Below are 16,326 nucleotides of genomic sequence, written 5' to 3'. Positions count from 1 at the left end.
TATCTTATTTAGGGGGAAAAATTATCTATTAAATCCATGACACTTAAAGAAAATAAGTCATCTGCTCCAAATTTCCATTATTTTGGTTTTGGGAGGGAGATAAGTTTTGAAAAACCTACCTGATGTTTATAATTGTCCAGTTGAGAAATTATAACATTACTACTGGCATAATGTAAAAGTAGATTGCATTGCTTTGCAAAGACATTAACAGTTAAAATATTGAAAGTGCACCTAGATTTGACTGCCTTTGTCTTTCTTCAGAGATTAAATTCCATAGTTAACTGTGGCTAAATCTAAATATATATAAACTTAATTCTAAGAAGTACGTTTTCAAAGTATTTAATATAGTAAGATTTCACTTTTGATACATAAAATATTTGCAATAGCAACAAAACAAAAGCAAACTGAACTAGAGGACATTTAAAATAAAAATAATAGTAATTCCCATAAAAGGGTTAAATAGTCCTATGCATTTACTTGAGATATTTCATGCCAGAAAAAAATACAAACACACACATCACTTATAGCCAATATTTAATAATCCCATATTAATTGATGTGTAAAAAATGTCTTTATGATCTGTTACCACCCAAAATAATGCATCATAATAACTTTCAAGAATATGTTCTTTGACTTCTAACCTCTGCTCTTCTTTAGAATTACCTGTAAGAGGGGAAAAAAATAAGATTCATATTATATCTATGAAAAATAAAACATCATTCCTTAACAAAAAGTTAAATACTCCTGGGTGCATACTATGCAAGACTGAATTTATAAAATCCAATTTGGAAGGTGATTAGGGAATCTTTTGTCTTACAGTCTTTTTTTTTTTTCTCTAAAAACAGTCTTATCTCAATAAATATGAAACACGCCTAGATTCTAAAAACCTGGCTTTATTAGTTACCTCTAGATGTTAATTTATTCAATTGTAAACAAAAAGTGTCCAGATTAATGGTTTTGAATTTGAAATTTTTAGACAATTTAGTTATCTAAATTAGGAGTTAAACAATTCCAATTAAAGAGTTAAACAATATTCTTGTGTCTATATTATAATAGACTCAAAGAGTCTATTATAAATCAGACATTTCACAACTATAAAATAGGACAAATCCACTGCAACATTTTCTTATAGTTGGACTAGAATTATAATCATTTGAGACTAAAACTGGTCATCCTATGCTGAACAACTTGTTAAGTAGATTATTTTCAAAATATATAGTCTGAGGCACAAATTAAAAAAAGAGATTTTTAGTTGTAAAAAGACTGACAGTATTAGTCAGAATATCTTTTTTAAAAAAAAAACTCATCTACTATTTTAAGTAAACCTACAGTTTATTAATACAAATCCTAATGTAAAAAATACATGTATATTCTTCAATATCTTAAGCCTTGTTTTTCCCACAGAAAAATATTTACATTGACTTTAACAGTGTAGAAATTTGTTGGAATGTTTATAATTGCAAGATAATTTAAAGCCCCTAGAAAATGCCAAGACATGCACATTTCTAGGCTTCCGCAAGACCATCAAATAAATCTGTATCTAGACTAGTACTTCTCTGTTCTACAAGATAACATCATGGGTACTTCAAAAGAAAGTTTGAATACTCAAATGAATTTACAAAACGCTGAGTATATTATGTACTCAAATAAACTTACAAAATACTAAATGGAGTTCAACAAATTTCCTTATTGCTATATTTCTCTCATAGCCTTTCATAACTTTACATAACTATAGTTATTTAAGACATTAGGATTATGAGAAACTGGATACAGGGTGCATAGGAACTCTAAACTATTTTTTGTACCTTATTTCGAAATAAATCTAAAACAAAAACGTCTACAAAGAGGTAGACTGTCAAAAACAAGTTTCTCTCCTCTATCATCCCCAGTCAACTGTGGTTGCCAGTTTCTTACATATCCTTACAGAAACGAGTTCTACAATAATACTGTGACTAATCAAGGAAGTATAGTATGCTAGGTTATCTACACTTATTTGACAACAGAAGCGTCTGAGGTAGGGTCTTGATTAACATCATTTGGAAATAACATTTTCAGGAACATATCTGGAAAATTGCGCCATAGGCAACATATTCTTTTTTTTATTATTATACTTTAGGTTTTAGGGTACATGTGCACAACGTGCAGGTTTGTTACATATGTATCCATGTGCCATGTTGTTTTGCTGCACCCATTAACTCGTCATTTAGCATTAGGTATATCTCCTAATGCTGTCCCTCCCCCCTCCCCCCACCCTACAACAGTCCCCCGAATGTGATGTTCCCCTTCCAGTGTCCATGAGTTCTCATTGTTCGATTCCCACCTATGAGTGAGAACATGAGGTGTTTGGTTTTTTGTCCTTGCGGTAATTTACTGAGAATGATGTTTTCCAGTTTCATCCACGTCCCTACAAAGGACATGAACTCATCATTTTTTATGGCTGCATAGTATTCCATGGTGTATATGTGCCACATTTTCTTAATCCAGTCTATTGTTGTTGGACATTTGGGTTGGTTCCAACTCTTTGCTATTGTGAATAGTGCCGCAATAAACATACGTGTGCATGTGTCTTTATAGCAGCATGATTTATAGTCCTTTGGGTATATACCCAGTAATGGGATGGCTGGGTCAAATGGTATTTCTAGTTCTAGATCCCTGAGGAATCGCCACACTGACTTCCACAATGGTTGAACTAGTTTACAGTCCCACCAACAGTGTAAAAGTGTTCCTATTTCTCCACATCCTCTCCAGCACCTGTTGTTTCCTGACTTTTTAATGATGGCCATTCTAACTGGTGTGAGATGGTATCTCACTGTGGTTTTGATTTGCGTTTCTCTGATGGCCAGTGATGATGAGCATTTTTTCATGTGTTTTTTGGCTGCATAAATGTCTTCTTTTGAGAAGTGTTTGTTCATGTCCTTTGCCCACTTTTTGATGGGGTTGTTGGTTTTTTTCTTGTAAATTTGTTTGAGTTCATTGTAGATTCTGGATATTAGCCCTTTGTCAGATGAGTAGGTTGCAAAAATTTTCTCCCATTCTGTAGGTTACCTGTTCACTCTGATGGTAGTTTCTTTTGCTGTGCAGAAGCTCTTTAGTTTAATTAGATCCCATTTGTCAATTTTGGCTTTTGTTGCCATTGCTTTTGGTGTTTTAGACATGAAGTCCTTGCCCGCGCCTATGTCCTGAATGGTATGTAGGCAACATATTCTTAACATTATATAAAAATAACAGTAAAAAGCAATCATCTCTACTTATATAAGAGATTTTTTTTTCTTTTTTTTGAGACGGAGTTTCGCTCTTGTTGCCCAGGCTAGAGTGCAATGGTGCAATCTTGGCACACTGCAACCTCTGCCAAAACAAAGTTAAAAGAAATCAAATAACTGGTGATATGGTTTGGCTTTGTGTCCACACCCAAATCTCATCTCACGTTGTAATCCCTCCATGTGGAGGAAGAGAGGTGATTAGATCATGGGGGCGGTTTTCCCCATGCTGTTCTCCTGATAGTGAGTGAGTTCTCTTTCCTTTATAAATAACCCAGTCTTGGGTATTTCTTTATAGCAGTGTGAAAATGGACTAATACAATGAGGTAATTAGGATAATTTTAAAAGATCAAGAAGAAAGTAAGTTTTGATAAATTTCAAGGTGATATATCTTCTCAGTCTACAGATTAGCAGACTGTAGGAACATGAATGTTTCCTCTAAAGCAGTAGCCATTAATATTACCATTGGAAATCAATAATACACATATGGAGGAAATCTAACTCCTTAATTAAAATCATTAACTCATAAAAGGCCAAATATCAACTCAATCAACAAAGCTGAGTAAGGTATACAAATCAGGGAGAGGTGATGAACCGAGTGGTATTTTTGAAGTTTAATTCTTGCTCGAGAAAAGAAATTTGGATTTTACCTTTGCTGCGGCCAGTACATGCTCCTTGTTAATGACTCCACATTTACTCTCACAAGCGTTTGTCCTGGACTCTTCTGCTAATCGATGAACAAACAGTAAACAGTTCAGATGGACCTTTAAAACAGAAAATCCAAGTGGATTTTTAAGCTCAAATACTGATGCACTGAAATAATATTTTTAAAAATTAATTATCTCAAAATGTATTGTTGTACTATTTACCATTGTGATTAAGTAAATTAACTCTTCTATTTAAAATTACACAGAATTCAGTCTAATATAAGTCGATCTTAGATTCCCTGCAAAGAGACTTCGTCATTGCAATACATAAAACAAGCTATGCAAGGCTAGACCAAAGGCCATTTTGTAAAGCATCATTATATATCAAAACATATGTAAGATTCACTTAGTAACAAATATTCCTGTTCTGATTCCAAATGGATTTAAATTTATAACATAATTTAAAATTTCCAGAAAATTTTAAATCAAAACATATCAACAACTACATTTTAGGCTATTATTCTACAATCTGAGGTCAAAGATTTTTAAACAGATATATTTAATTTGAAATATTTATTAAAAAACGTTAATAGTTGAAATTGTTTAAGTTTGCTAAATTGAAAAATGTATGTACAAAGGTCAAGTTATTTGTCATCCAACAACTATCATAAAATAACCATACTTACTATTAATAATCTTCAAGCCTCTTTTTAAAAAATTATTTAAAATAGGTAATATAAGCAGACTGAAAAATTTTAGTCTATAAAAAAACTATAGTTATGTAAGATATCAGCATTGTGGAAAGCTGGGTAAAGGATACATGGAAACTGTGTACTATTTTTGCACCTTCTTTTGAGTCTATAATTATTTTAAAATAAGAATATAAAACAACAAAGTTTACAAAAGGGTAGTAAACTATCAAAAATAAGTATATTCCCCGTCTCATCCCCCAGTCAACCATAGCTGACACCTTCTTGTACATTTTTACAGAAACAAGCTCTACATATAAGCAAAACATATGTACTCATCTTCAGATAATATATATATCAACATTATCTGATTACATATATGTATAAACAAACTCTGATATGTCATATAAAATAACATTTTGTTAAGTATTTTACTCAAAATCACCATCCAAAGCAACAAAAGTCCTAATCTACAAGAACATTCCTTGGAGAAAAGTTAAACTACATGTAATCCAAGCAGAAGAAAATGTGAAGTGAGCTAAAGTCATATCTCAATCTCCACTCTAGAATCCTATGTAGTACTCTTATTTATATTATTGCACATATCTTTCCCATCCTTTGCTTCTGCCAGGTACCTGAGGGCACTACCAACTTAGATCCAATTATATGGTGTCTTTAACATGATTTATTTAGTTATTTACATGGTGGCAAGTGATCTTTGCAGTTAGAATAATAATTTATACACAATACTTAACATTCACTATCTTGTGTACTGCACACTCTCCCACAGTTCACTAAATGTTAAATAACTACTAATGTAGTGTTTTAATGCTTTATATAATGCAGAAATGTTTAATAGATTGTTATATAGGTGTTTAATAATGTTCTAGTGATATGTGGAGAAAACAGAGGTTTGGGAATTTAAACAAGATGAACAATCTATGAAAGGTGGATAGTCTTTTGGTACATTTTTGATGCACTATCTTCGTTGATTCTCACAAGAACTCTGAGGTAAAGCATCTCAATTCCAATTATTTACATTATATTGTGCCAATTATTTTTTAAACTTTCAGTGATAGCCCATTTATTTTGGTAGCAAAAACACCCCATAATATGGCACAATTTCATTTGTTAATCTATTCTTTCTACTTCTAAAGGTAAATAGCTTCCAGATACCCTCAGGAAAAATTCCAAATTCCTTAACACTAAATCCCACTTGACCGGGGTTCTAGTTTCACCTCTCATTGTTCTAAGCTTCCAGTTCTACACTAGGCCTTTTGAATTTCTTTGGGAATTCAAATGCAACCTTGCCTCTAGGCATCCTACTTGTTTATAGACTTCTCTGAAAAGCCCAACTTCCCCCAGTATGTAAGGTTATATTGATCCACAGCAGTCTGAACTTCCTATCACTGCATAGACTACATCATGCTGTAATTTCTCACTTACCTGTCTTCCTCAATGTACTCTAAGGACATGAATTATGCCTAGTCTTTTCAACACTGTATCCCAGTGTCCCTTAACACATTGCTTAATACATCGTAGGCAGCTAATAATTATTATTGCATGAAAACCCCACTACATCTCCCCAATTTTTTGATTTTTTTAAAAATCAGACCCAATTAAACCACACTGTCTTAAGACTTAATTCATTAACCTAGATGGAATACCCTTTCCTCTTCGTGGTCATGAGCCATGGATACTGTGATGGTTAGTACTGAGTGTCAACTTGACTGAAGGATGAAAAGTATTGTTCCTGAGTGTGTGTGTAGGCGGTGTTGCCAAAGGAAAATAATATTGGAGTCAGTGGACTGGGCAGACCCACCCTTAATCTGGGTGGGCACCATCTAATCAGCTGCCAGCATGGCTAGAATAAAGCAGGCAGAAGAATGTGAAAGTACTTGACTTGCTGAGTCTTCCAGCCTTCATCTTTCTCCCGTGCTGGATGCTTCCTGCCTTTGAACATCAGACTCCAAGTTCTTCAGCTTTTGGACTCTTGGACTTATGCCACTAATTTGCCAGTGGCCCTAGGGCCTTCGGCCACAGACTGAAGGCCGCATTGTTGGCTTCCCAACTTTTGAGGTTTTGGGACTGGGACTGGGACTGGCTTCCTTGCTCCTCAGCTTGCAGATGGCCTATTGTGGGACTTCACCTCGTGACTGTGTGAGTCAGTACTCCTTAATAAACTCCACTTCATATATACATCTATCCTATTAGTTCTGTCCCTCTAGCGAACCCTAATACAGATACTGAGACAAATTAGTATTACTTTTTCAAATCTCACAAAAATGTTTTCAAGCAACCTATGTCTATGTCATAAAACAGTTAATTGAATGGTACTACTCCAATGCGCTAAGGCTTATATTAAAATGGTGAGAACAAAAGTTAGTTTTAGGGTATTTAGCTAGGCATTCTAACTTGAAAAAGGAAAGCTATTCCATCAATAAGTTACTTTTAAAAATCTGCTTGCTTGAAAAATAAATCAAAAGAAAATTTATAAAGAAATACTTGACAGTCTCAGTTGACAGAAAGACTGGGCCAGTCTGACTTCCTCCTCCCTTTGTCATAGCACTTTTGAATTTTACATGAACTGTAAGCACCCAGATATTTGCACGGCATTCCTTTACATTTAACAGATGTTAACTCTCTCCCTAGTACCATCCCTGGGGCTAAACAATCAAATAAGGCATAAAACAAACAAAATAACAAAAAGCCAGTGAAGAATGATAAAATAACACAAGAAATTATAAATAAAATGCTAGAAATGACATCAATCCACATAGTTGTAATGCATTTCCAAAATTAATTGTAGACTCAGAATGTTGAAGCTATTATGCAAAACACCAAGAATAAAAAATTTCCAAATTCAAGTTCCCAGGCTAGTGGGAGAATCAAACCCATAAAGAAAAAGGCAAATGTGTGACAATAGATGATGGAGAAGAAGATAAGATTGATCCTTTCTAAGGACATTAAGGAAAGCATCACTGAGGTAACATTTGAACTGGATTTTGAAAAAATTGTAGGTTGCCAAGTAAAGACATCTTCAAGCAGAAGAAATATCATGTACAAAAGGCAGCATAAAAGTAGATTAATTTTGTGTTAAAGATAATGGGAGACAGAAAAGAAGACATTCATTTTCCTCAAGAAGCTGCATACCACACTAGGAGACATCAACATATGAAACTCCTGGACAACAGCGTTAAGAGTCCCAATAGCTCAATTGTACGATGTATATTCTTACTGCTGTCCAAGTTTAGAAAAAAGAACAGATCAAAACAAACTGCCTTAACTATAAAAAACTTTGTGGATGATGTGGGATGCAAGTGAATTACACTTCTACGTAATTTCATTTGATCTTACCTTAGGTCTTTTCATGATTCTAGCTTTTCTTTACAAATGCCGCTCGCTTTAATTTTAAGGTTCCTCTCACTTAACCTTGCAATAACTTTCAGGTGTAGTTTAATACTAATTCACTGAACTTTTTGCTAACTCACTGAACTGGGTAAGATATGAAGTGTCAAAGGTGAGCAGAAAGCTATAAAGAAACCAGGGTAATCCATGCCATATTCAAGACAATGAAGGCGAACTGTTTAATGAAAGCCAAACACGACGAGCATACTACCTGGGAAAAGCTAGTGACCAAAACAACCTTCTATATCCCATCAATGCAACCGCTTGAAATTTCAACTCACCCACTTTCCCATGCCACCTGGATCCCACCGCACTATGGAGCCCCTCTGTCCATGGGTTCTTTGGAGAAAGAAAGGGGTAGATGTGGGAGGATGCCGACTACTTGAGAAATTTTTTTTTTTTTTTTTTTTTTTTTGAGACGGAGTCTCGCTCTGTCGCCCAGGCTGGAGTGCAGTGGCGCAATCTCGGCTCACCGCAAGCTCCGCCTCCCGGGTTCACGCCATTCTCTTGCCTCAGCCTCTCCGAGTAGCTGGGACTACAGGCGCCCACCACCACGCCCGGCTAATTTTTTGTATTTTTAGTAGAGACGGGGTTTCACCATGGTCTCGATCTCCTGACCTCGTGATCCGCCCGCCTCGGCCTCCCAAAGTGCTGGGATTACAAGCGTGAGCCATTTGCACCAGCTAGTAGTCTCTTGGAAATCTTTGATCAGGTACATTTCCTCTCCCTCCATTTAGAAGCCCCAGTGAAAGCTCCACAATATACTACGTAAAAATGTTTTGCAAGTGAATTTCATTTTAATTCCGTTCATTTGTGCCACCTCTATCACCAGCATGGGACAGTTAATTGGGGTCGGGGCACAAGACAGCCTGTATTGCCTCTTCTTACAAGATTTAAGAAAGCAACAAAAAGAAGGGCAGAAGATAGAAGTAATACTTTTCTGGGGCAAAATGTGTTTTTGTTGTGTTTTGGCTTCAGAGACCAAATAAGGGGAAAGGGGCGATAATTCTATAGTAGTTTAGCAAAAAGGAAGCAACAGATGGGGTGGCAGTGGAGAACTCCAGGAAGCAAAAAAGTAAAGAGGAGGTAGAAAAACCAATGTTGTTTAAGAACAGCTAAGATGATGCATTCCCAAGACTATTCATGCAGTATGCTCTTATTATCCACAATTCTGTACCTTGATCTGCTGGAAATTATGTGTCCATTTATAATGGCTCCTTAAAGAGCCAAGGACAAGCTACCGAACATGCCTCCAGTGGTTTAAACCTAGAGAAACAGTGTCCATTGTGCCAGAGGAATATGTGTTCCAGGTATTCAACACACAAACTGAATTTATTTCAAGACAGAAACATTATTATACAGTGGTTTGATTGGGGCTTCTCATTAGGAGAACATTATGCTTCAGGTATTATGAGTCAGATAAGCAGGCTTTAGTAGTCTAGCTTAAAAACTGACTAGGGGCAGGGCGCGGTGGCTCACGCTTGTAATCTCAGCACTTTGGGAGGCCGAGGCGGGCGGATCACGAGGTCAGGAGATCGAGACCACGGTGAAACCCCGTCTCTACTAAAAAATACAAAAAAATTAGCCGGGCGTGGTGGTGGGCGCCTGTAGTCCCAGCTACTCGGAGAGGCTGAGGCAGGAGAATGGCGTGAACCCGGGAGGCGGAGCTTGCAGTAAACCGAGATTGCGCCACTGCACTCCAGCCTGGGCGACAGAGCGAGACTCCGTCTCAAAAAAAAAAAAAAAAACAAAACTGACTAGGTGTTCTATTACTTGTCTAGCAAAATGAATTAACAGTTGAGAGGACTCTTCCTACAAATAAACTTTCCCATCAGGGTCCTTTAGTAAGCACCCTAACCTAGAGGAAATAAGGCAATAGGTTTGGTTAAATGCGTAAATAGAGGAGAGACGGAGGGAGGCAAGGGAGGAAAGAGGAGAGAGGGAGGGAGGCAGGGAGGGAGGCAGGGAGGGAGGCAGGGAGGGAGGCAGGGAGGGAGGCAAGAAGGGAGGCCCTTAAAAGGCATGTGAGCAATGCCTTTTACAATAGCTAAATAAAAATGACCCAGATTGAATTCCAAAATCTATTTTTTAAAGGGTGAGTCTTTCATACCCTTTGCAAGTACGTTAATCACGGTGCCAGATTGTGTTCCTAAACAGCAATATTTAAAACTGTAAGCAGTAACTGTACGTTAAGCTCATGTGACTAACAGCCTCCCTTTAAAAAGATCCAGATATTTACTTTTCGGCGCGGCCCGGTACAACTGAGCGCCAGGAATATGAACTGACGTGGCAGGGTGGGGCATACGTACCCTGTCATTGTTGGAACTGCCTTAAACATGGGCCTGAAAGAGCTATAAATTGGCTCGGGGCGGAAAAACAAAGACTTAAGGTTATTGCCCTTACCTCTCCCTTGCCCCATTCCCAGCCCGAGAAGGGATGGAATCTCACCAGTAAGTCACCACTTTTCTCCAGACGAAGTTGAGGCTTCTGTCGCTTGAAGACTCGCTTTAGAAAGCCACGGGGAGCCTTCCGCTTTATCTGCTTCCTCTGGGAGACTATGGTCGACAGCGCCATCCTCTCTGTCAAGTACTAGCTGCCTCAGCTTCCGAGGCGCTCTCTGTATCGCACACAAGCTTCGGGGACACTGGGCCAGCGAAAACAATTCGGTCGCTCTGACGCTTCTTCAGGCAGAGAAACCCCGGTCCGAATGTTCGAATTCGCCGCCAACGGAACGCGCCCGGCGCTCAGTAGTGACGTCAACCCTGAGCAAGCCCCGCCCCCGGAGGCGCCTGGCTGTAGGTGGAAAACGCCCACAGTGGGCGGGTCCCGGGAATACCTGACGTCATTAAGGGCCTGCGTCCTCCTTTCATCACTTTTTGTATTATAACTTTCGCTCTGTGGAAGTGTTTCTGCTGGGTTCCCGAGAGATGATTGGAAGTTGTGGAGAGATAGATTGGTAAGCCAAGGCAGTTCTTCAAGCACTCACTCTATACTGTCCCTAATACCAATGAACAGAAGTTTGTGATGTTTTATCAGGATTCCTAAAGCACCAATGCCATGCCTTCCTAGCAAGGAATGCATGATTTTCAGATACTAACAGTTAAGAATTTTACACTTCTACATAATTTCATTTGATCTTACCTTAGGTCTTTTCATGATTCTAGCTTTTCTTTACAAATGCTGCTCCCTTTAATTTTAAGGTTCCTCTCACTTAACCTTGCAATAACTTTCAGGTGTAGTTTCATGCTAACTCATTGAACTTTTTGTTATTTCTTCAAGCTGTTAATTTCTCTATCTTCTGTGCTACTATAGAAGTATTAATAGTTATCAAACCTTAATGTGCATCAAAATCACCTGGGGGACTTGTTAAACTACTGTTTGCAGGGCCCAGCTCCCAGAGTTTCTCATTCACTAGATCTAGGGGATACTCAAAAATTTGCAGTTCTAACAAGTCAGGGACATTGGCATTTGCTAGTCTGCGGACGAATCTTTGAGATCCGCTGTGATTTTAATTATAATTATCTCTAATACTATCTCTACTGAGATTTCAATATTATGTTATTGTGATCTCACCCACACAAATGATCCTTCTACTATCTGGCCTCCCATTTCTAAGACCTCCTCTCTTCCAATCATCTTCTCCTACACCCTTGAGTTATTCATGCCTGTGGTCATACCCTAGGCGGTGTCATTACTAAATACTTTCACCTTCAGTTTGATCTGCCACTTTCAATTTAGTTGTCTCTCTTCAACCTTATCTTCTGTCTTGTGAACTTACTCCCTCCAACAATTCTTCGACGCTACTGGGACTACTGTCCTATCTTTTTCAGTTCCTCTCACCACACCCCCCAGCTCTGCCACCCCACTCTATGCCTTATCTTCCCTCCTGTAGTCTATTGTGCATCGATCATCATAATACTGCCCTGTATTTCTCCACAACTTTATAGCCATTCTCTTTTATCCTCATACTAACCTGGCAACATTCCAACTCTGCTTAAGTTAAAATCTCAATCTATTCAACACTTGCATCTGTGTATTAGTATTGGCTTAAGAAAACAACACTCACAGGTATGTGTCTGATCTCAATTCAAATTCATGACCACTCATGTGGGCTCTAAGTACTGCTACAATCCTTTGATATTTCCTAAAGCCATTCATTCATTTACTCATTCTCTTACATAGCTATATCATGCCTTCTATTTCTTACCTACCCCATTCTCAATCTCCAGCGATGGCATTGCTTCAACAACAAAATAAAATTTAAAAAAATCCGTGGAGACTTTCTGTATGCTTTCACCACCCCATCTATCCATCAGTCTCCACCTGCTCCCATGGATGAGATGCCAACTACTCCACTTGTGCCCGAGATCAAGCCCCTTCCCCTTTCTTAAGGACATTTCTGTAGCAATTCTCCTTGCTCCTCTGCTTCATGAATTTTCCTTCTTTGCCAATTTTTTTCCATCAGCACCCACGCAGCTTATAATATATCCAGGCTTTTGAAAACCCTCTCTTAATCCTACCTTTTGCTGTTGTCCTTCTACAAAACAAAACAAAACTAGAAATGGTTGGCTAAATTCAGTGTCTCCAAATACTCTCCTCTCATTCTCTGTTGAAGCCAGTACAATCAGACTTTTCTAGCTATCTCTTCACCAAAATTGTTTTCGTCAACATGACCAATAGCATCATACTTGCAAATCCTATGGCCAATTTTCAGGCTTCAGTTTATTCATCAAACTAGAAGTATTTGTTGAGTTTCATGATTTTTCCTTCCATAAAACAATATATTTAATTGGATATGATTGTCTTTTGTTTTTCTTTGTACTTGATAGCACCTCAGTCTCCTTTTCTGTTTCTTCCTTTTCTTTTTGGTCTCTAAATTTTAGAGTACCCCACGACCACGTCCTAAGATTTCTCCTCTATCTACACTCATACCCCATGTGATCTTGTCCAGTATAATGGTTTTAAATACCAAATTTACATCTCCAGCTGATTCTCCCCTAAACTTCAGGCATGTATATCCATTTCTCTGATGGACTAGAATTCTAAAAGTCATCTTAACACCATGTCAAAAATTAGGCCTTGATCTGCCCTTGCTCCCCAAACATGTTTCTCCCAGTCTCTTACCTATCTTATGTGCTAGCACTTCCAACCTTCCAATTACTTAAGCCAAAATCTTGGAATTAGCCTTAGCCCCTCTCTTTATCTCACCCCACATTCAATCTTTCAGCAAATCCTGTCAGTTCCACTTGCAGTATCTGATCACATCTCACCACTTCCACTGCTACTACACTTGGCCTAGACACCATCATTCACATGGCTTATTGCAACATCCTCCTGAGAGCGTCTCAATCTGTTTCTATTCTTTCTCAACAGAAGAGCTAAATTTAATTCAGATTATGTCATCTCAGGCCTCACTAGTTGTTTCCTCTCTCCTTTAAAATCAAAAAACAAAGTCCCTATAATGACCTGCAGCCTTACCTGCCCCCTACAAATTCACATGCACTTACAAATACATAATTAACTTACTTACCTTCTATAATGGAGCAACTCACTCTCCACCGTGTTAGTCTCCTTAATATCTTCAATGGTCCAGATGTTTTTGTTCCCCCAAAATTCATATTTTGAAATCTAATCATCAGTGTGCTGATATTAAGAGATAAGGGCTTTGGGAGATGATTATGTCATGAGTGCAGAGTCCCCATAAATGGGATTTATGTCCTTATAATAGAGGTCCCAGAGAGCTGCACTCCCTTTTCCATCAGGTGGGAACATAGCTAGAAGGCACACCATCTATGGACCCCAAAAGAGAGCCCTCACCAGAACCTGAATTTGCTGGCACCATGATCTCAGACTTCCCATCCTTCAGAATTGTGAAAAACAAATTTCTGTTGTTTATAAGTGCTATAGTTTGAATGTTCCCTTTAAAACTCACACTGAAACTTAATCCACAATGTGGCAGTATTGAGAGATGGGGCCTTTAGGAGGTCATTGAGTCCCAAGGGTTATGTCCTTATGAATGATTTAATCCCTGCACGGGTTAATGGATTAATGGGATATCATGGAAGGAGAATGGGAACTGTGGCTTTATAAGATGAGGAAGAGAGTCCTGAGCTAGCACATTAGCATGCTCAGCCTCCTCACCATGTGATACCATGCACCATCTCAGGAATTTACAGAAAGCCCCCACTGGCAAGAAGGCCCTCACCAGATGCAGCCCCTTCACCTTTAACTTCCTGGCCTCCAGAATTGAAAAAAATAAAGTTCATTTCTTATAGATTACCCAGTTTTAAGTATTCTGTAATAGCAAGAGAAAATTAACTCAGACAATAAGCCCCCAATCTATGTTATTTCTTTTATATCACCCCAAACAGACTAAGATAATATATTTCAGACAGACCTCAAGTACATGCAACACAACACACTCACACACCCATCAGGTGTTTGCACTATTCCCTCTGTTAAGAATGCTTTTTGGCCAGGCAGGGTGGCTCATGCCTGTAATCCAGCACTTTGGGAGGCCAAAGTGGGCGGATCACTTGCAGTCAGGAGTTCAAGACCATCCTGGCCAGCATGGTGAAACCGTGCCTCTACTAAAAATACAAAAATTAGCTGGGTGTGGTGGCATACACCTGTAATCCCAGCTACTCAGGAGGCTGAGGCAAGAGAACTGCTTGAACCCGGGAGGCAGAGCTTGCACTGAGATGGCACCACTACACTCCAGCCTGGGCAACAGAGTGAGACTTTGTCTCAAATGAAAAAAGAAAAAAAGAATTTTTTTTCCCATTTATCTGCATAGGTGGCTTCATCACCTCTTTCAGGTTTTTGCTCTGACAAGTATCAGAGAAACCTTCTGTTTACAATAGAAACACATGTAACTATATATATGCCTAGAAGCTCATGTACACACATACATATACATAACCAGTCATGTGCAGAATCTGAGCTCATCACAGCTCTGTGTTCAGTATTATTATGTTGGTAGCTAGAAAATGGTGATGGTACATGTATTTACAGCATGGAAATTGGCAAATGCCAAAATTCAGATATTATTATTGTTGTTGTTGTTGTTTCTGAAAAGCAAGTTATTAATGAATTACCAAAATAAATTACACATATCTCTAATGGCTTAAATCCCTAACCCTCTCTCTGTGGTTCAGTTTTCTCTGTAACACTTTTTGCCATCTAATGTTTGCTTCTGCACAGAGAAAAATTTTATTGTAGCTTTATTTATAATAGAATTGGAGACAAATAACATTTATTAAGAGGGTAATAGAGATACATGTTGTCACATGTATTCGTTTTCTTTTGCTAATGTAACAAATTATCACAAACTTATGGCTTAAAACAACAGAAATTTATTATCTTACAGTTCTGAAGATCAAAAGTCCTAAAACCAAGGTGTTAGTGTGTGGCATTCGGTCTGCAGACTCTAGGGAAGACTGTTTCCTTGCCTTTTCCAGCCTCTAGAGGGAACCTGCATTCATTGGTCCATGGTTCCTTCCTCCCTCTTAAAAACACATCACTCTAACTTTGTTTCCATCATCACATTGTCAATCTACATAACAAAGAGAGAGAGGTTCTCTTAAAAATAATATGTATTCAGGAACAGGGCATTGTAATAGGAGTATGCATGCCATAGTAAAATTTGTGTGTACTGAGAGAAATAAAGAAAGACAAAGGGGTTTGTTTTGGTTTTGGTTTTAGTTTTTGAGAGAGAGTCTTGCTTTGTTGCCCAGGGTGGAGTGCAGTGGCACCATCATGGCTCACTGTAACCTCTGCCTCCCAGGCTGAAGCAATTCTCAATTCTCCTGCCTCCACCTCCCAAATAGCTGGGACTACAAGCACGCACCACCAGGCCTAATTTTTGTATTTTTATGTGACACAGGGTTTCGCCATGTTGCCCTGGCTGGTCTCGAACTCCTGGCCTCAAGTGATCTGCCCGCCTCAGCCTCCCAAAATGCTGGGATTACAGGTGTGAGCCACCATGCCTGGTCAAGAAAGACAAGGGCTTTAAAAGAAAACATGAAGAGGATTACTTGTTTTGAGACAATGAACCTTGGCTATGGTGCCAGTCTGAGGTTGGACAGGCAGACGCTGGGCAGATGTCCTTGCATAAGTATTTTTTGTGTAAGATTGCAATGGACTTTGTGCAAAGTTATGGTTTTTGCAGACCCTTTTGTGATAGTTCTTGTTATAAGGCATTTATGACTCTCCCACTCCACTGCATGACATTCCCCAGCTCTATTTTTCAGATGTTTTTCTTCTTTGTTTGTTTGCTTGCTTGCCGTCAACACATGTGTCACATTCTGTCAACACAGGCTGAAG

At 38.3% G+C, this 16,326-nt stretch overlaps 1 protein-coding gene across 3 annotated transcripts; it reads right to left on the bottom strand.

The window, feature by feature from the left end:
- Positions 1–517: 517 nt before the first annotated feature.
- On the bottom strand, positions 518–10,782 carry CENPW (centromere protein W). Of its 3 annotated transcripts, none has more exons than XM_032158543.2 (3): positions 10,450–10,782; positions 3,908–3,981; positions 518–663 (listed from the first exon to the last, which is right to left on the bottom strand). In XM_032158543.2, exons 1-3 carry the CDS (start codon positions 10,573–10,575, stop codon positions 660–662), a joined length of 204 nt encoding a protein of 67 aa, XP_032014434.1. In that variant the 5' UTR covers positions 10,576–10,782; the 3' UTR covers positions 518–659. The 3 variants fall into 3 exon arrangements, with proteins under 3 accessions (XP_032014434.1, XP_032014418.1, XP_032014426.1); XM_032158527.2 differs by having other exon boundaries at positions 3,908–4,021; positions 10,405–10,770; XM_032158535.3 differs by having other exon boundaries at positions 3,908–4,021; positions 10,450–10,750.
- Positions 10,783–16,326: the final 5,544 nt, after the last annotated feature.

The sequence above is a fragment of the Hylobates moloch genome, unplaced genomic scaffold (genome assembly GCF_009828535.3).
Source record: "Hylobates moloch isolate HMO894 unplaced genomic scaffold, HMol_V3 SCAFFOLD_2, whole genome shotgun sequence".
NCBI classification, from domain to species: Eukaryota; Metazoa; Chordata; class Mammalia; order Primates; family Hylobatidae; genus Hylobates; species Hylobates moloch.
The sequence above is the reverse complement of the archived record's forward strand: the minus strand, read 5'-3'. Positions and strand labels throughout refer to the sequence as shown.